Genomic DNA, 19,623 nt, shown 5'->3' with positions numbered 1-19,623 from the left:
TGCTTGACCTTGTTCTTATGAACCGCCGTCTTTAAAATTTTAAGGATGGAAGCAATGTGACGCTCAATGTATCCCTCTGCCATTAAAGCCAGAATTGAACCCTTCTTTTCCTCACTCAAAACTTTTCTTTTCAACTCTTTTGGCATGGTCAATAGTTATTTTTTTGATTCCAATTACTTTTGAGGTACAACTAGCACTGTTTTTGCCATCCAGCTGGTCCTATTGCAAGAGGATAGTGATGACCACAGCAGTGGTTTTTATTATTTTCCTTGTTAAATAAGATTTGGTTCAGGTGATCACCTAATCAGTACCTCACTAAGTAGAATGAGGTGTGCCTGTGTTGGAATTCAACAGACACTGGAAGGGAATGGCTGTCATACATGTCGAGATGCTTATTAAAAAATTTTTTGGAGTGGTCTCTTATTTTTTTTCCAGAGCTGTGTATATATATATATATATATATATATATATATATATATATATATATATATATATATATATATATATATATATATATATATATATATATATTGTTATGGTTCTCGGAACCATATGCCTACAACATACAGTTGTCCCAAGTCAGTTATTCCATTAGTGTACGTGCAGATAGTTCCCTTCCTTGTGTGTAGTGGGAAAACATGGGGGTGCGTTGCGATGGGCTTTTAGTTAGGTTAATAAATCATTTTCTCCCCTTTTATTTATTTCCCCTTTTATTTGAACCACGGTACCTTCATCCTGCTTGCCTCGCACCCTCGCCTCACTTACCACAGCATGACGAGCGCCTACCCAGAGTCTCATTTTCCGAGTCAGAATCCTGACGTTCGCTGTGGCAATTCCATCTCGGCTTCCACCTTCCCAAACCCAGACACGTGGTGTGGGCGGCCTTACCGGCCTCTGGCGAGACCCCACCCAGGAAGGCGGCCGCATGAAGGCCCGGTCCAATCAGGATGAACGATGACGTCGGCTTCGCCATGGCTCCACCCCCTAGCTCCGTGATCTATAAAATACGAAGCATTCCTGAGAGTAGAGTTCTATGGATGAAAAGGAGTTCGTTGTAGTGGGTGAAGGGTTGGAAGGTTGCAGTTGTTATTGATGGGGTCGTTGTGAAGGTGTTCCACTGCTTGGCTCTGACCACGTCCCACCTCGACGGCCCGACTGCTGATCCACGCACACCCGACCTCGACCGGGTCTATTACCTGGTCCTGCCTACTGCCCATTTCTCACCTCGGACTCCGTTCTCTCCACTCAAGCTCCTTGACGGACACAATGTCCACACGTGCGGCTGTGGACCAATTACACAACCTTTGGCGGGTGCCGCACCATGGAGCATCGCTTTCCCCAGAACGCTCAGGTACCCTAAACTGTGACCTCAACTCCCTCCCACCCTGGCTGCAGAAGACCTTTTTCTTTTCATTGGGTTTATTTTGTCTGCGTGTGTCTGAGTGTGTGGTGCCTGTCCGTTAGATAAGCCTGTTTTCAGACCTTTGTTGTAATTATTGCTTTTATTAGTCTCGCGTTAGGTCTGCTCTGTGTCTGATTTTATAAGTTGCTTGCATAATTGTCGCACCACACCTCTCTCATCTTCCCCTACGTAACACACCCAATAAACCTTTTTCCTGTGCCACATGCTTTTCCTCACTTTATTGTAAATAATTAATTGTAGAAATGTTCCCAGCTCGTCTTTGTCTTTTCCTCCATTGGTCCAGCATGGTTCGGATCTGAGTTTAGCCGGGTCTTTATTCCCGATAATCCGTTCCTTCTAGCCGGTACGTCCTTGGCAGTTCCGCTCGGCTGCATCCGATCCGGAAAGATAGTTGGTAGAGTTGGTAGTTGGTACTCTACCGTAGTCGGTAGAGTGATCCAGTTCGGGCAAGGCATACCGAGGGCATGGTTCCCCGGTAGTTGAAACTGCGTGGTTAATTAGGTAACTTGATTCTAAACAGGAGGACCCTACGCCACGCGGTTGAGGTATTGGCGTCCACGGTCAGTTAAGCGACCCGCCGCGTCACGGAATTATCCGTGAGCGATGGCCTACAATTCCGGGCAGTCTGGTGGGAATCGACGTAAATTCCCCTACCGAGTGGTCATTCTTCGCCACCAGATCCCGGCCAGCAACAATGTATATATATATATATATATATATATATATATATATATATATATATATATATATATATATATATATATATATATATATATATATATATATATATACATACTGCAGACTCATTAAAACAAAATATTTGAGATAAATTTTTGTAAAATAATAGAGGAGAATAAAAAAGATTGAAATATAAATAAAATTGTTTTTGCAATTATCCTCATTCATGTTAATGAGTATTTGTTTTAGTAGAGTTTATGGAGTCTATGTAGTCCCACCACATGTAGTCCCACCAGGCAATAGAAGGGCAAGCATTTGAAACATGGCCGGATTTAGACACGTGGTGGCCCCTGGGCAGCCTTTAGTTTTGGAGGCCCACCCTACCTTAGAATACTAAAAAGGTGACAAGACATATTTACAGTCATCCTTAAAGTATATTTTTCAAGAACAAAGAATCTGAACTTCTATATAAAATAGAGAATGAGATAAGATGAATATCTTATATCTGTTATAGATGAATATCTTATATCTGTTCCACTAACTACCAACTACCATTCAGCCACTCACAAATACATTTTTCCTTACAATTATTTTTTCATGAAATATGTGGAGGCCCCTGGGCAACTGGCCAGCTTGCCCATGCCTAAATCCGTCCCTGATTTGAAATACCAGAAGCACCACCTACAGGAGCAGCGCAGGGGAGTGGAGGGGGTTATGTTATTGTCTTTATTCAAACGTCTAATTCAAAATACCTCTCTAAAATACCTCTCACTGTGTAAGTCAAAACACCTCACTGAACCTGAAAACGTGGAGACAGGAATATTGTACTGTAAAGGGTGAGGATGTATAATGCCCCCTCCTTCGTTGGGTGGTGCTGCACAAAACACATTTGCATCGAAATGTTTTGCCCTCCCTTCCCCCCAAGACCATCAACAGATATAAATAAACACTCCGATGTACTAATTGGGTTGGTGCTCATCTTATGTAGCAAGTCTTTTTGTAATGGGCCTAGAACTGAAGGAGTAGTAGTGCGACACACACACACACACACACACACACACACACACACACACACACACACACACACACACACACACACACACACACACACACACACACACACACACACACACACACACACACACACACACACTTTCACAGCATTAAAAAAATAATTTGTTCACAGTATGAAAATAAAAATCCATCGGTATTTACTTTCTTCTCCATTACATATTTTGTGGGTCATCCAGGCCTAGCCAGCCGCTGCGTGCCCAGGGGTATTGCCCCTATGTTTAGAATAATTGTTGGGTTGGACTAATGGTGTTCCAATCTGAATCACTGGCTCATGATACATGTTTACCAGGTTCAAATCACATGTCATGGAGTATGACAGTACTCCATATTGAGGGATGGCATGTGAAAATAATTGCCATCCCATCAATATTATACCGTATTTAGTTCCCCACGTCTACTGATATTCTTGTTTCACATCAAAATGTATGATGTTTGCCAATGTCCTTATCCTGCATGTGACATATGTACAAGCTCTTTTGTTCACCTTAGATCACTTGGAAAAAATTAAATTCAGTGAAATTGATGACTCGCCATCGCAAATCACCATGCTTCACACCCAAAGCAAAGTTGGAAGATGGTAAAAGTTCCACCAGGAATGGCCCAATATCAAATTTTGAGTGAATAGAAATCTTCTGTTTTGACCCCTGTCACCCCGAGTCCCTACTCCCTGGGTCATGAACCAGGGGTCAAATCCAAAAAATCATTACATATCACATGCACCCCCCAATGTTGATTGCACATGCAAAGTTTTATTTTTAAAATGTTTAAAAATGTCACCTAAATTGCATTTTTTTTGTTACTTGACCTTTTGACCCCACCCCAAAGCCCCAGGAGGCCGGGCCAAAATGATACTGCTCTTGCACATTCTTGCCACGTGGTGATCATAGCTACCAAGTTTGGTGACAATCATTTAGGAGATAGCATGACGGATGGACCGACAGAGATGGATAGATAGACAGAGTTGATTTCAATATCCCTCTGTTTTTTAGTCCCCATTAGACTTGGTCCGAAACGGAGGCTTATGGATTTGGTTTCGATTTTTGTTTCCATGCATGCGTGTGCGTCTGCAACCATAGCTCGGTCATGCATGGACCGATTTTACTTGTACTTGGCACAAAGACAACACATGATGATATGCATATGCACGTCATTTTATTTCCCCGATCTCAGATCCAATATGGCCGACTGGTAGCCATTTTAGTTGTAAACCCTGATGTTAAACACGCCCTCAACCATTTCTCGGACAAGCATTTACCAACATTGTTCAAGCATGGTGCACAGATAACGAATGATGGCTTACATACAATGCACATCATCTTTTTTTTCGAAATCACATCCAAGGTGGAAAACTGGTGGCCATTTTGTTACTTAAGAGTGTTTCCAACCATTTTTCTGACATGCATGATCTTATTTTGTTCAAACTGGGCAGAAGCACATTACATGAGGGCATACACACGCACCTTACTTTATTTTGGGATCTGATCAAAGATGGCCAACTGGTAGACTGGCAGCAATTTTAGTTGTACATAAATATGGGCTAGCCATTTAACTCCATACAGCAAAATTACTAGAACAATGGGGGCTATGACATATTGTCTTTTTTACTTGTTTTTTTTCAAAAATTGTGGGGATAATATCCAAATTACACTGTTGTGATGAGGTCACACTGACCAACTGTTTTTTTTTTTCTTCTTGGTTGATGGTGTTTTCTTCTCTGATGGTTATTCTCTGCCTCCATTTGGTGAAAATAATTATTATAAGCAAAATAGAATCAATAGCATGTCTGTCATCTTAAAATTTAATTGGTTGTGCATAAAGAATGAAAGATAACTATCCTTATTTGCTTGTCTTTATGTATTAGATGTACTGTTTCATCACACTGTGTGCTCATCTTTTGAATTAGAAATCTGAAAAAATTGAAATGAGTTTGAATTTTAACGAGGGATCAAACTCCGTCGTCTTGTTAGCTTCTGTATTTTTGTGTCTAGTCATCTGTGATACTGCTCATGGAACTCTGTAATTTCCCATCATGCAGAGGTTTCACTGACCAGCTGCGAAAGATATCCAAGGATGCTGGGATGCCTATCCAAGGGCAGCCCTGTTTCTGCAAGTATGCACAGGGTGCAGATTGTGTTGAGCCCATGTTCCGCCACCTGAAAAACACCTACATGGGTATGCAACTCATTGTCGTCATTCTACCTGGGAAAACACCCGTCTATGGTAGGTCTTGGTGCATGAATGATTCTCCTTCCTCTTCTTTCAAATTCACAGAAGTTACATTTGAAGGGATTAATGCATGTCATCATCACCCCTAATCTTGTCACCTTCATTCGTGTATCTTACAGCCGAGGTTAAGAGGGTGGGGGACACACTTTTGGGCATGGCTACACAATGTGTGCAAGTAAAGAATGTGATGAAAACGTCACCACAGACGCTTTCCAACCTCTGCCTCAAGATCAATGTCAAGCTTGGAGGCGTGAACAACATTTTGGTTCCACACATACGGTAAAGTGACTTTAATCTGAACCGAAGTAACTTTATGCTTGATGCATTTGGCGATTGTGCTTTTAATTCGAACATTTAATTTTAACATCAACAAAGATGAGGATGAGGAGCAATGTGTGAGGTTAGACACTTCACTCTGGAGGGAAGATGAGGATAGCAGAATGCAGTTAGCAGAGAAAAGTAAACATTGATGGTGACAATTGAAATATCCAAAAAAGCACAGGCCTACTTAAAACATTACTTGCAAGAAATGAGTCACAATTTCTGATAGATGCCTCCATAACAGTTAACAGAAAGAAAAGCACTTAACAGATTATAAAGAAATTCGTCTCTCGTTCTCTGGTCACAGGCCTGTTTGCACAAAGTCTAAAAGTAATGTGATGGGGAAGCAAAAGAAAACTAGAAAATATAAATAAAATAAACTCGCTGTGGTTTGAGAAATAAATGGGGAAATAACGTGGAGAAAAAGAGGAGCAGCACTTCAATGGCGAGGATGAGTCAGCAATCGTTGTTGGTGAGGAGTCGAAGTCTCCACACCTCTGACATTGCCAAAGCTGCTCCCCACCAACTATCCACTCTGGCACCGTCCAGACGCCCCACGACTGTCGCAATGTGTGTGTCATGTTTGTTTCACAAGGATTTAATGAGGAACTTCAATGCAGGAGGAGGCCATTCTGCCCATCAAGCCTGTACTATCTCGCCTATATCTATGTACTCCTTAATTAGCAATGTTTCAAGCTACCTAAACACATGCAGTTTAAACCTATCTACTGTTTCTGCTGCCACCACTTTTCCATGGAGTCCACTTCATGCATTAACTGCTCTCTAAGTGAAAGACCACTGCTTTATTCTGTCTATACCCTTCATTATCTTCAACATCTCTATCATGTTGCCATGTAATCACCTCCTTTCCATTGTATAAAGCCTTCTCATTCAGCTGCTCATCGTAGCTTACTCTAGCTCACCCTGGAATCGATCTAGAAGCTCAATGCTGTGCCATTTCTGCAGCAGCTATTTCCACCTGTTCAGCTGGGGCAACCAAAACTGAACACAATATACCAGATCAGGCATCACTAAATTCCTTTAGGTGTTAGCACTACATGTTTCGATTTACAACTTATCCCCCTACGAATACAACCGAAAACCCTGTTAGCTTTACATATTGCTAATGAGTACTGTGCTGTCTGCTTACCCCCCCTCCTCCTTTGCATCTGTTATCATCCCCAGATCCTCCTAAGTCACATGCTCCAAGACTGCCCCTTGCATTATATAGTCCCTGTTTTCATTATTTTTAATCTTCCCCAGCACCTTACATTCCCTTATGTTAAACTGCACTGCCTTCTCATGCTGATCAGAACTGACCTCTCTTCAATGTGGCACTCATACTGAACTGTTTCTTAATACAACAGAGGGGAGAGGAGTTACAACTCCTTTCGATGCTCAATATCATATAGAATAGAGTGAAGTGCAATCGTAAATGAATGGGTATGCAAAACAACTTCACTTTGAATCGACAATGACAAGCTGGCAAGTAGATTGACGTTTTTTATAATCTGCACAAAATGCTATTTCTGTCACAACATTAACCAGATGAGACACAAACTCACATTGTAAAGGTAGAATTAAGACCTTCAAAGGGTGTTATGCTGTCAAGGTGAGGTGAAGGCAGCTTTCTGGATACACTGAATGACAGAAGCCATAATACACTGAATGTTTTGTCTGCATACATCTCATCACCACAAATAATTTGGCCTACATTTGCTTAATGTCCCATTAATAGATGTCCTCATATTGGTTATTTTCAGGCAAATACACTTCTTCAAACTACTAAAATCCCACAATAAGACAGGTGAAAAGTTGTCCTTGTTACAGCAATTTTCCACATCAGGTTAGTGCATATTCGTACAGTTTGAATTCAGTTTTCCTTGGACATCCTATGCCGTACTTGGTAACAAGTTGAAATTCAGATTTTTTTTACCCCATGCACGCAAAGCGAACAGTGGGGTTAAGCAATTGGTTCACTTTGGCTGTCTGTCTACAAACGTCAGTTTATGATCGAGGAACTACTTAATTTCAATTGAATGTTTTATGGTCTCGTCAAAAAAAATGAAATATGTTGCTAAATAACATGCTTGAGGAATTTTTGAGGAAAAGTTGAAAAACAGTTTATTTCACCTAATTTGGGTGTGTTGAATTCAAATTTGTCATCTACCAAGCTGTATCTTGACCGCTTGACCCTCAAAATGATGTAATAAGCCATGCCCCTTTTGCCGAATGAGAAATATAATTATCCTTAAAAATGGCATCAAAACAATCATGTGTGGTATCAAATTAAAGATAATGACATGTACATTGCATTCATACTGTCAATGAATTAGTTTTGTATGCTCTTTGGTCAATGAAATGTCAAAAGGTCATGATTTGTGTGAAATATACAATCAAAATTATATATACATTTATGGTCCTGTAATGAAAAGGAGAGGAAATTCAACTTCTACTTTAATTAAAAGTTGGTCAGGTTTTGATTTAAAAGAGGATTAATATGCATTTAATGTTGTTTGTAAGTGTGACCCATCTTGGTTTCTGAAAAAAAATATAGCTCCTCTTGAGGGTGCTGTCATCATATTGTGGCTACAAGCTGTCTCTACTGCACACATCAGCACATGTAATCGGACAAAAGTTACTCCATTGTTATGTCAACAACCTTGTCAATTATACACTATTCTGGTAAGTTTTTAATATTTTGAGCACTAGTGTAATATTTTGTATGTAACAAGGCATCTGTGAATCTAATTATTTTCTTGATATTTCATTAATTTGAGTCCTTCCCTTGTATCACATAATAAAATAACTTGCACCAAACACCACACTAAAGGCCCAGTCACACCTTGACGATTTAGCCAGGAATGGCAACGTATAAAAATGCACTTAAAACGTTGGCGTACACTGAAGTATTGAGGTTTTTTTTTTAAGTTTTGGTTGTATTCATAACGTGTTGGTCGTATGCATAACGTATTAGTAACGGGCACAGAACGTTTCGTTGTGTTAAAGATAACTTATACCAACGAATGCTGAGCCTGTTGTCGGCGTTCACAACCTATGCCCAACGATAGTTTAACTTAGTTATAGCGCGCTGCACGTATCGCCGACGAACTCGTGGCGTTCTCTGTTAAAAACCTGCCGCACGCAGATTTAAATCATAACCGCCTGAAAATTGGAAGTGTCAACATCGCAGTCACACCTTGACGATTTAGCCAGCGTATGCCGACCTATGAAAATGTGTCTAAAACGCTGGGACACGTCGAATACGGTATGGGTAAGTTGTGTATACGTTAGGAGCACGATGAAAAACAATGAAGTACGCTGGCATATTACGTGGTACGTCTAGTACGTCGTGAAATTTCAAGCATGCTGAAAATTTTACGACGTACTCAACGTATGCCTCACAAGTTCCGCATACGCTGGCATAAGTTCTCGGCACGCTCCGCAATCGTTTACACACGTCGGCCACACGTTACTTGTAAGTTACTCATAAGTCGAAACACGTCGAGGTAATGTTTAGCATACCCGAAAATTAATTTTTAACCTACGAGTAACGTGCTTTGAACCTATTAGTAGCGTGCTTTGAACCTATGTGTAGCGTGCTTTGAACCTATGTGTAACGTATCTCAAACGCACATTGGCGTATGTAGACGAATTTGATTGACGTCTTCTGGACGACCACAGAACTTACTGAACGTGTTTCTAACTTACAGCTACTGTATAATGGCGTATTGGCAGCATTTAGGAGAATTAGTATATACAAATGGGCTTCACAAGAGGAACCCGTCAGTGTTCCAGACTCCATGTTGAGTAGGTGTCAATGTCAGTGGCAGTAGCAGTAGTAGTAGTAGTAGTAGTAGTAGTAGTAGTAGTAGTAGTAGTAGTAGTAGTTCGAGAGAATTTAGTGATGTCGATGTTATTAGTAGTAATAGTAGTAGTAGTAGTTCGAGATAATTTAGTGATGTCGGTGTTAGTAGTAGGAGTGGTAGTAGCAGTACTAGCAGTTCGAGAGAATTTAGTGATGTCGATGTTGGTAAAGTAGTAGTTCGAGAGAATTTAGTGTTGTCCATGTTAGTACTAGTATTAGTAGTAGTAGCAGTAGTAGTAGCAGTAGTAGTTGGAGAGAATTTAGTGATGTCGATGTTATTAGTAGTAGTAGTAGTAGTTCGAGAGAATTTAGTGATGTTGATGTTATTAGTAGTAGTAGTAGTAGTAGTAGTAGTAGTAGTAGTAGTAGTAGTATTTCGAGAGAATTTAGTGATGTCGATGTTATTAGTAGTAGTAGTATTTCGAGAGAATTTAGTGATGTCGATGTTATTAGTAGTAGTAGTAGTTCGAGAGAATTTAGTGATGTTGATGTTAGGAGTAGTAGTATTTGGAGAGAATTTAGTGATGTCGATGTTCGTAGTAGTAGTAGTAGTAGTAGTAGTAGTAGTAGTAGTAGTAGTAGTAGTACTTTCAAGTAACGTGTTGCAAAGTGTGAACAACGTTCGTGTAGCGTGCTTACAAAATGTTACTTATAGGTTAGAAATAATTTTCGGGTACGCTAAACATTACCTCGATGTGTTTCGACTTATGAGTAACTTACAAGTAACGTGTTTCAACGTGTGTCAACGATCGCATAACGTGCCTACAACTTATGGCCAGCGTAGCGGAACGTGTGAGTCATACGCCGGCGTAAAATTTCATACGTCGTAAAATTTCAAGCAAGAAAAAATTCAAGGAAAACCCAAAAGTTCAACGTTTAAAGCCAGCGTACTACCACTTATGGCAGTGTTTTTCAGCGTGGTCTTAACATATACAAAACGTACCCATAACGTATTCGACGTGTTCCAGCGTTTTACACAAATTTTCCAAAAATCGGCATAAGCTGGCTAAAACGTCAAGGTGTGACTGGGCCTAAGTTGAGATTTGTTGTGATGTGTTCATAATTAACGACAAAATCTAATACCCAAATAATTATATCAGAGTGTATAATGATGTAAAAAATAGTAGCTCTAGGATGCAAGATAGACTGGTTATGTCAAATTTTAAAAGTACAGAAGGCCTTATAAAACAAATGTGATAACATTTTTAATATCAGTTGTAATGGTTACGACAAATTAAAAAAGTACGGAAGGCCTTAAGAGACAAATCTCACGACGGTTTAAATACCGGTTGTAATGGTTATGTCAACTTACAAATGTATAGAAGGCCTTATAAAACAATTCTCACAACATTTTAAATAACAAATATTAGAAACATTCTCAAACATGTTCAATTATTACATTTTCAGGGTTATCAAGAGCATGTGACCTGCCATGGAGCCCTTGCTAAGCCTCAAAAGAGAACATCCAACTGAACTTACCCAATGCATCTTTTGCTAAGAAGATGCAAGCGAAGAACTACTTTTACAAACAGCCCTGAATAATATCGTTTTGTAACCTTAAGGGAACAAATTAACAAATCTAAGAGATACTATAAATCTAACTAGTTCCACGTCATCAAAATTTATGATTTGTCATATTTTTAAGACCATCAAAGTTGTTTTGCCCCACTTCCGATTTTATTACTGGAAGAGGGATGGAGGGATCAACACGCTAACAAAACGAGTTACATTTAAAGGACTTTATAAATCTTTTGATTTGTTCCCTCCCTAAATTATCCCAGATAATGCAATACATACTTCTTATCAATGAGTTGGCAATGTTGAAATCTTGCACTTTTGTATGATACCAAACATGATTATTATGTTTATCATCACTAAGAAGGTAACCTATGGAAATTGGTGTGGCTTATAATGTGATATCAGGGGTCACCGGGTCAGGATACAGCTTGACAGAACTTTTTTAAATTCAGCATATAGGGTAATGTAATGTATCTACCATGTACACCAAATTTTTTTGTCAAATTTTTTTTTCATACTAACAAATTATGCTTCAGGATAAGCCGGCAAGGCCGGAGGTGAAGGGGCGTTCTGACTGGTATTTTGATGAGAAGCTTCTCGATTTTAATCTTGATTTACATTAAAATCGAGTTGCTCCTTGTCCAAACACTTGTTAGATCACCCCATCACTCCTATCCTTGATGGTTTATACTGAATAATGATTCCTTAGAATGAAAAAGAACGATATGAATTTAGTCGTGAATTGTCTTTATAGAGCTATGTAGAATTACGTAATATGATATTATGACCTCATTTGACCCAAAATGACCTCAAAATGACCCCACATGATGTAATATTTATTTATTGATCATGTTTTGGCAATGTTCATGTCATTCACCTTTCATATGATACTACACATGGTATATTTACATTAACTTTTACAGTAAACCGTATTGCGGAATATGCAAAAAATGGGCGTGGCTTATTACGTCATTTTGAGGGTCAAGCAGTCAAGATACAGCTTGGCAGACAGCAAAATTGAAATCAGCATACCAAAATTAGGTGAGGTAAAGTGTCTGCCAGCTTTTCCTCAAAATTGCCTCTAGTGTTGTTATGTTCAGAAAATTTGACTAGTCTATTATATTTTGAACATGAATCGGAACACAATCCTGCAGTTTAGTAGTACTTTGGTTCTGAATTTAGAAAATTGTACGGAATCTCGTCCAAATTGTACATGCGCACAGAGGAATAAGATATAATTATTATTTTTATTTGTCTACCTATCTGGCAATGAAACGTATTGAAAATCATTCCAAACAGGAAATTTACTCTGTTTTTAAGGACGTCATAAAGGACACAAACAACAGGCACAAAGAACGAATCAACTGCAAATACTGACCCGACCATATAATTATGTACAACTACATAACGGAGCATGCCAGAAATAAATGATTATGATTGTGTTGACATTATGACATTATTAGACCTCTAAAGTAAGTTGCAGTGAAGCAAATAATACCACAATTTTGATTATTTGTTGGGTCTTCAGCAGTAAATATCCATGTATTACCAACTTTGTTTCTCTCTCGGTCTGATTTCCCCCCTCATATTGTCAGATGCATCGGGCTGCCGAGGTAGGGCTTAGACTACTTAATAACATTTTAAATGTGTAAATTGATAAAACGTGTGTGTGTGAGTGCAACAATAACCTTATGCCTGGTGTTGGCTTAATGGATAGGGTGGTGGACTAGGTATCCTAGGATCCTGAGTTCAAATCCCACGAGGATATGCAATTAATACCAGGTGGGATTGACTCTGCCTGTCATCCTTCCGAGGTCGGCAAAATGAGTGCCAGCATGCTGGTATACTGTATGGGAGTGGAGACCCGTCCAGGATTGTGTCCAATAGCCAAGGAGACTGCTGAGGCAGCACCAACGCTTTGTACAGAGTATGGTCCCAATGGATGGATGGATGGAACAATAACCTAACCATTCGATTAGGTGGTGTAAAAGATGCTGCATCAACAGCAGTAAACATCCAAAAAAAGTTTTTTTCTGCAACCTTCAAAATCTGTAAAAAAAATTCTTCAATTGAAATATGTAATTGAACACTGAAGAACACATGTCGCTTTCTTGGAACTTTCAAAAACCTTACATTGAGCAGTACTTGGACAAAATATTATGGCATTTTACATCATCTCGACCAATCAAATAGGCCACTTGCAGATCCTCCCCAAGTCCTTTTTCTCATGATTGCATAGGATCTATGAACTATTAATATATGAACTCTTTAGTTTTTTTGGTGATTATGAACTCACTAGTTTTTTGTATGCTTGTCCTTTTTCCTCCAGGATGTCATGCACCATTGCTGTGTACTTATAATCTTAACCTCTCAAATAATGCAGAAATTAATGAAATTACCTCAAATCCCTCGCATATTACTTCTGCTCGTGAGGCAAAAAACGGTGATACTGCAAGAAGTCAGCTGACAATATTGAGAACGATGTTGATTTATAGCTGAATTTGATCTAAAAATTCTGCCACTCCTTTGCTTGCATTGTTACACTGAATTTAATGCAGTTTGTGTATATATATATATATATATATATATATATATATATATATATATATATATATATATATATATATATATATATATATATATATATATATATATATATATATGGCTGCAATAGTAGGTATACAGTAAGGATTATACCAGTATTACCAGTATTATAATAGTGGTGCCAGGATTCATTTAATAATTCATAATTCATTACTGTATACCTACTTTTGCAGCCCCCTGTATATACGATATATATATATATATATATATATATATATATATATATATATATATATATATATGTATATATGTATATGTATATATGTATATATATATATATATATATATATATATATATATATATATATATATATATATATATATATATATATATATATATATATATATATATATATATATATATATATATACACAGTTAAGCCCAAAATTATTCATACCCTATGAAAAATCTGAGTTTTGCCTTTATCACATACCTACAAGCTGGGGTGGTGGAACTTTCACTTCACCCAAGTACATTTAGTTGGCATGTACAAATCCACATATATTTTGGCTCAACATTATTAGCATAACAATAGAAATGCTAAGATTTCTGTTTTTTTGCCTGTCCAGAATTATTCATACCCCATACCAAGTCTCAGAATTGAGGCCAATGTTTGTGATAATGCACATGCTTTTGATATTCCGAAGATTCTTCATAATGTTATGCAATTATTCCATGATGTGTGCATACAATCTGAATGCATTAAAAATGTGGTCTATTGAATGTACAGTGAGGAATGTTATAGAACAACACTCTGCTTTTGGAGTATAAATTAGTCACCATACAAAGTTGCCACCATACCAGGTAATATCAGTCAGCGAATATATATATATATATATATATATATATATATATATATATATATATATATATATATATATATATATATATATATATATATATATATATATATATATATTGTTGCGGATTCACGCCCGCCGGCGTGCTGACGGCCACATAACTCGAATCGCGGCACGTCGCCCACCGGACGGACAATCCAGTCGTGACCCTCTCGGACTAACGCCGGGAACCAGTCACGGGTGGACCTTTCGGTCTCACCACGATCGTGCCAATCGGCCCCCGCGTGGGATAGGGTTGCTCGCCAAATTTGACCTTCCTAAGTACCCACACGGAGGGTAGACCGGGCGATCGCACCTCGCCGCAGGTCGACTTCGGACACGGGCCACTTTAAGCGACCCGTTCCGTACTATCGGGATAACCGAGTGGTGTTATTTGTCGGCCTCGACGGTTCGATTAATTATCGGGCTTTTTAGCCCACGACCAACCCTTTACGTGAAGCAAGATGGAGATTCAATAGAGGAAAAGACGAAGCGAAGCAGAAAAACAGTTCAACAATAAGCACATTTATTTCGCGATGAACGGAAAGCACACATATACAATTACACCAAAAGCAAATGTAATAGAAGAAGAAACACAATATTACACAAAAAGCAAATGCAACAATGCAGATCTAACCGACTACCGGGCACACGGCAACACTTGTACAATTTTACTTCACAGACGGCGCCGACAACACATATTCCCAAAGCAAAAGAAAAAGAACCACCCTCAAGGATGAGGCGGGCCTGGGGCCGAGACCGGGTCGGGCCTACCCGTCTGATGATGAGACGCGAAGTGGCGGTGGTGCCTCAACTCCGTGGGCCTCGCGGACAGTGTCTGGTAGGGGGTGGGAAAGGGGCCCCCTTTGTCGCACTATCTCAGCGCGGGGGGAAACAGGAGGGGGTTGCTGATGCTCGGGGGAAGGAGGATATCACCCTGTCTCGGGTCCCGCGGCGAGCGTCTCCTCCTCGACCTCGGTCGCGTTGCTGGCCTCTCCCTGTGCAGCTCCCGGCACCGACGCGAGCACCCCCTCGTCCGCCTTCGCCGCCGTCACCTCTCCACAGCTCCGTCTACTCGCCCTCTCCGTCTCCTCTCTTGGCTCGTCCCAACTCTTCACTCTTGACTTCTCCCACTTCTTTCCAGCTCCACCGACGACTCTCTTGAACTCCGCACAACTCCTTTACTGACGAACGCAGCCGTTTATATGAGCCCCGTGGCTTCGCTCTTTCACCCTTGACCCTTTGCCTCCGACCCTTCACCTCTAACTGGCTCCCCATTGGACCGAGGAAAAGTGGGCGTGAATGCTTTTTGATCCATGAATTTGCATATAGCGACCGCCCTCCAACGCCCTGGAGGCGGGGCCAAATCGCCCCTCGCTCACCGATAGGACGGAACAAAAGTGGGCGTGAGTCGTTTTTGATCCGTTTTCTGCGGAAAGTCAGTGATGTTTTTGGATACGCTGCTCGGTGCGCGCCCTGCATGAGTCCAGTATCGGTGCCCACGAGTGGTGCGAGATGGTGTGAATGCGATGGTGGCGAGTTGTGACGTTAAAGGTCGTGGCGGTTGTGGTGAAGCGGCGTTGTGGTTGGTGGTTGTTGTTGTGAAGCGGCGTTGTGGTTGGTGGTTGTTGTTGTGAAGCGGCGTTGTGGTTGGTGGTTGTTGTTGTGAAGCGGCGTTGTGGTTGGTGGTTGTTGTGAAGCGGCGTTGTGGTTGGTGGTTGTTGTGTGATGGCTGTTGAGACGTGGTTGGTGGTGGTAATAATGGCGGCTGGTCCAAAATAAAGATAGTAAAAGAAAAACGGCTATCCTGAAGAGTCGCAGCCCGAATGAATGACATTTATTCCCTCTAGACAACGGGTTTGGGCCTAACTACACATATACTTACAGAGATATCTCACCTAAGGGACCTGAATGGTGGTTTGCAAATTTGGTCAACCACAACACTACCCCCTCCCCTTTTTACAGACTCGTCCCGAGTCGTCAAATTTTCGTGTGCCATCATGTGTAGTTTTCCCCGAGTACATTTTACCTACGGATCCCTGAGTGCGACATTCATGGTATTCGTGTCCCCAAAATAAATAACCTAAGGGCTGAGTAACTACCGAAACAAACTCACTCACACGGACGACTTAAATAAAATTGCCGGCGCTAGGACAAACATGCCGGGGGCGCACTCATATTTACAGTACATCTTAACCTTAACTTACAAATTTTACACTAAACCATGGCCCAGGATCAATGAACTCTGCAAAAAGAAAGCAGTTAGCAGGGAGCCAGGCTGCCCGCATGCAGTCTCTGGCTCAAACAATGCAGGTGACAGGGAACGTGGCCGGCTGCTCACACGCAGTCCAAGGCCTTCCCTTTTGAACTGAACGCAGTGAACCACAACCGTCCATGGGCTGCACAAACGTAGTCTCCGTGCCAGCTCAAGTGGCACACGCAATGAACACAACGAATGGATGGATGAATGGTTTGAACTGAACGCAGTGAACCACAATGGTGCATGGGCTGCACAAATGCAGTCTCCGTGCCAGCTCAAGTGGCACACGCAATGAACACAACGAATGGATGGATGAATGGATGGACGCAAACACGGTGCACGGGCCGCCACTGCAGGCCCGTGTTGTAGCTGCCAACAGGGCAGTTCTCGTAGCTTGCAAACTGTTGCTTTCTGATCCTGGCGCACATGGCAATGAACAGGGGGGGGGGGGCAAAGCAAAAATTGAATGGGGCTGGTGAACAGGGGCAGTGGGCATGGCATGGCAAAGGCAGCAGGCAAACACAGCCCGCAGAAAAAGGCCGCTGCAGGCAAAAACAGCCGGCAGACGAACTGGCCGGCACAGGCCTTGCCGAAAACAGCTGCAGACGATCCGGCCGGCACAGGCCTTGCAGCACAGCAGCTGCAGACGATCCAGCCGGCACAGGCCTTGCAGCAAAACAACAGCTGCCGATGAAGTGGGCCGGCCTTTGCCTTGCAGCAACGCAGCCAGCAGATGAAGTTGGCCAGCCTTTGCCGTTCAGTGGAGGTTGGTGGAGGGAGTGCGGTGGTGCTGGCCACTCAGAAGGCGGGCTCGGACCTACCTACCTGTCTCCCTCCCACCTATCGCCTTTGCCTGTCATTGTCTATACCCACTCCCTTAATTTGTCAAACCCAATTTAGCCCCAACTTATTTTTTTTTTGTTTTTACTTCCCCACTATAAATCGTTCCCTAACCCCCTTTATCGTCCTTGTTCGGCTAACCTATCCTGTCACCTAGCCTACTCCCAACCCCTACGTTCCCTTCCCGGAGGGGAATAAGGGAGAGCTAACGTCCTGTGTCGAGGCCCAACGAAGCCTCAGGATGGCCTCCCCAGACTTCAGCGATCTATAACCAAAGTGGGTCCAGCGGCCCACAACGAGAGCGAGGGGATGGATGATGCGGAGGGGTACACTTCCTAATCTACCCTAACCATTTAACTGTTAAACTACCCCGGGGCTTTCAACAAGCGCCTCTCGCTTAAACTATTGGTTCTAACAACCCAGATTCCCGTCGCCTGTGTTGGTGTCCTCACAATTTCGGGCCTCGCCCCCAATTTTCTCTCCGTGCCCTCACACGGTCTCATGGCTGGGACACGTGGCCCCCTTTGGCAGGCACGACCCTCTGCCGAATCTCCCGCCATGGCACCCCCGGGCACTACACTGCCTCCGAGCCTACCAGCTCCCCAAACATCGGGGAGTGCCCCCCATGGCACCTCCCCTGAAACGCACACGTGGCAGGCTGGCTTCCCAGGCCCCTTTCCGAGGGTCACCCGTGCCCACAACACTGCCCACGCGGCTAATGGCGCCCCGGGCCCCCGCACCAAGCAGGCGCACCCGTGCCCACTACGCTATCCCGGTCCCCCATGGGCCCTTGGCCTACCACGGCCGACTAGCCTGGTGCCCGGGGTACCCACTCAGCGATACTCACTTTTCGCAGCCACGCTCCCAGCCCGTCAACAGGGCTCCTGCACCCCCCCAAACGGGTTTCGAGCCTACTTCCCCACCAACAACAAAACGACATCCATATTTGCTAATTTTACTAACCCCCTAACTCACTCTACACTGACCCCGGGGTCCCTTGGGCGGGAGTCACTCCTCCCCCCAATCACTCATCGCACCATGCATTCCCCATTCGCTCCATTCACACAGACCCGCTGGCCTCACTCACTCAACAAGTACTCACCTCACAACTCACCAACTCTTCAACACGCACACCGCTGAATTCTGCCATCCTGCTATCTGCATCCCCTCACTAACTCGTGCTCCCACGTCGTCCCTTACACTAGTAGCACGTTCCTTTTAACCTACGTAGCTAAGCTACGTCCCCACTACACATTCACAAGTCTGTCACTGTCTCCAAATAAATCATTTTATTTCCCAACCTAAATCTGGCTACAATCCCTCTAACTAATCCATTCCACGGACTCCATGAGGACTTACCCCTGCCCCATGAAGTCGGTCTAACTAAGCTAACCCTTCCCCCTAACTAGTTTCCATCCTGTGCCCCGGGTAAGGGGGTCTTCCACCCCTTGCCCAGGAATCCTGTGCACCCGAAAGTGAGGCTTGTTTTTTTTTTTTTTTCATGCGCATCACCAGCGCGGCAACTCACAGCTCGCGCACTTTGCCCCTGCCCGTGACGTCATGCAGCTGCACGTGTTCCTCGTCCCTCTTTGGACGGTACCATCCGGCAGGGATACCCCTCCTGCCGGATTCCAAGCCCACGTGCAGCCATGGCGTCACCGTGCGCATAAAAAAAACACAAGCCCCACGTCTCGAGGGGTTCCCCATGCGAACACATGTGCTTTGCCCGTTGGAGCTTAACACACACGATCGCGTGGAGAACCCGTCCGGTCCAAATCCGTAATCCTGCCTAAACTTTGTCCGTCCGCCGGATTTGCAAATCCACCGCTGGCGTTTCCGGACCGGGACTTCACTCTCGCAAGCGAGCACGTGGGGGCCTCGTGCGTTGCACAGCACGGACCTCGTGCTCACTGCTGGGTGAACCCGGCACGGTCCCCGAAACAACTACAGCCGCTACTCGGCTTTCTTTTC

At 42.6% G+C, this 19,623-nt stretch overlaps 1 protein-coding gene across 5 annotated transcripts in view; it reads left to right on the top strand.

The window, feature by feature from the left end:
- Positions 1–19,623, top strand: part of LOC147035136 (protein argonaute-2) — a 147,883-nt gene that overhangs the window by 88,292 nt on the left and 39,968 nt on the right. For all 5 annotated transcript variants that reach the window (XR_015061463.1, XM_085894154.1, XM_085894138.1 and 2 more), the window contains 2 exons: positions 5,211–5,395; positions 5,521–5,680. Coding sequence is in view for 4 of the 5 variants with exons in the window: in XM_085894154.1 (XP_085750280.1) it covers positions 5,211–5,395; positions 5,521–5,680 (345 nt within the window). In the remaining variant the exon portion in view is untranslated. The remainder of the gene's footprint in view (positions 1–5,210; positions 5,396–5,520; positions 5,681–19,623) is intronic.

The sequence above is a fragment of the Eptatretus burgeri genome, chromosome 1, assembly GCF_056783735.1.
Source record: "Eptatretus burgeri isolate ZD-2024b chromosome 1, Ebu_testis_v1, whole genome shotgun sequence".
NCBI classification, from domain to species: Eukaryota; Metazoa; Chordata; class Myxini; order Myxiniformes; family Myxinidae; genus Eptatretus; species Eptatretus burgeri.
Note: the sequence above shows the minus strand (reverse complement) of the source record. Positions and strands in the feature narration are given on the sequence as shown.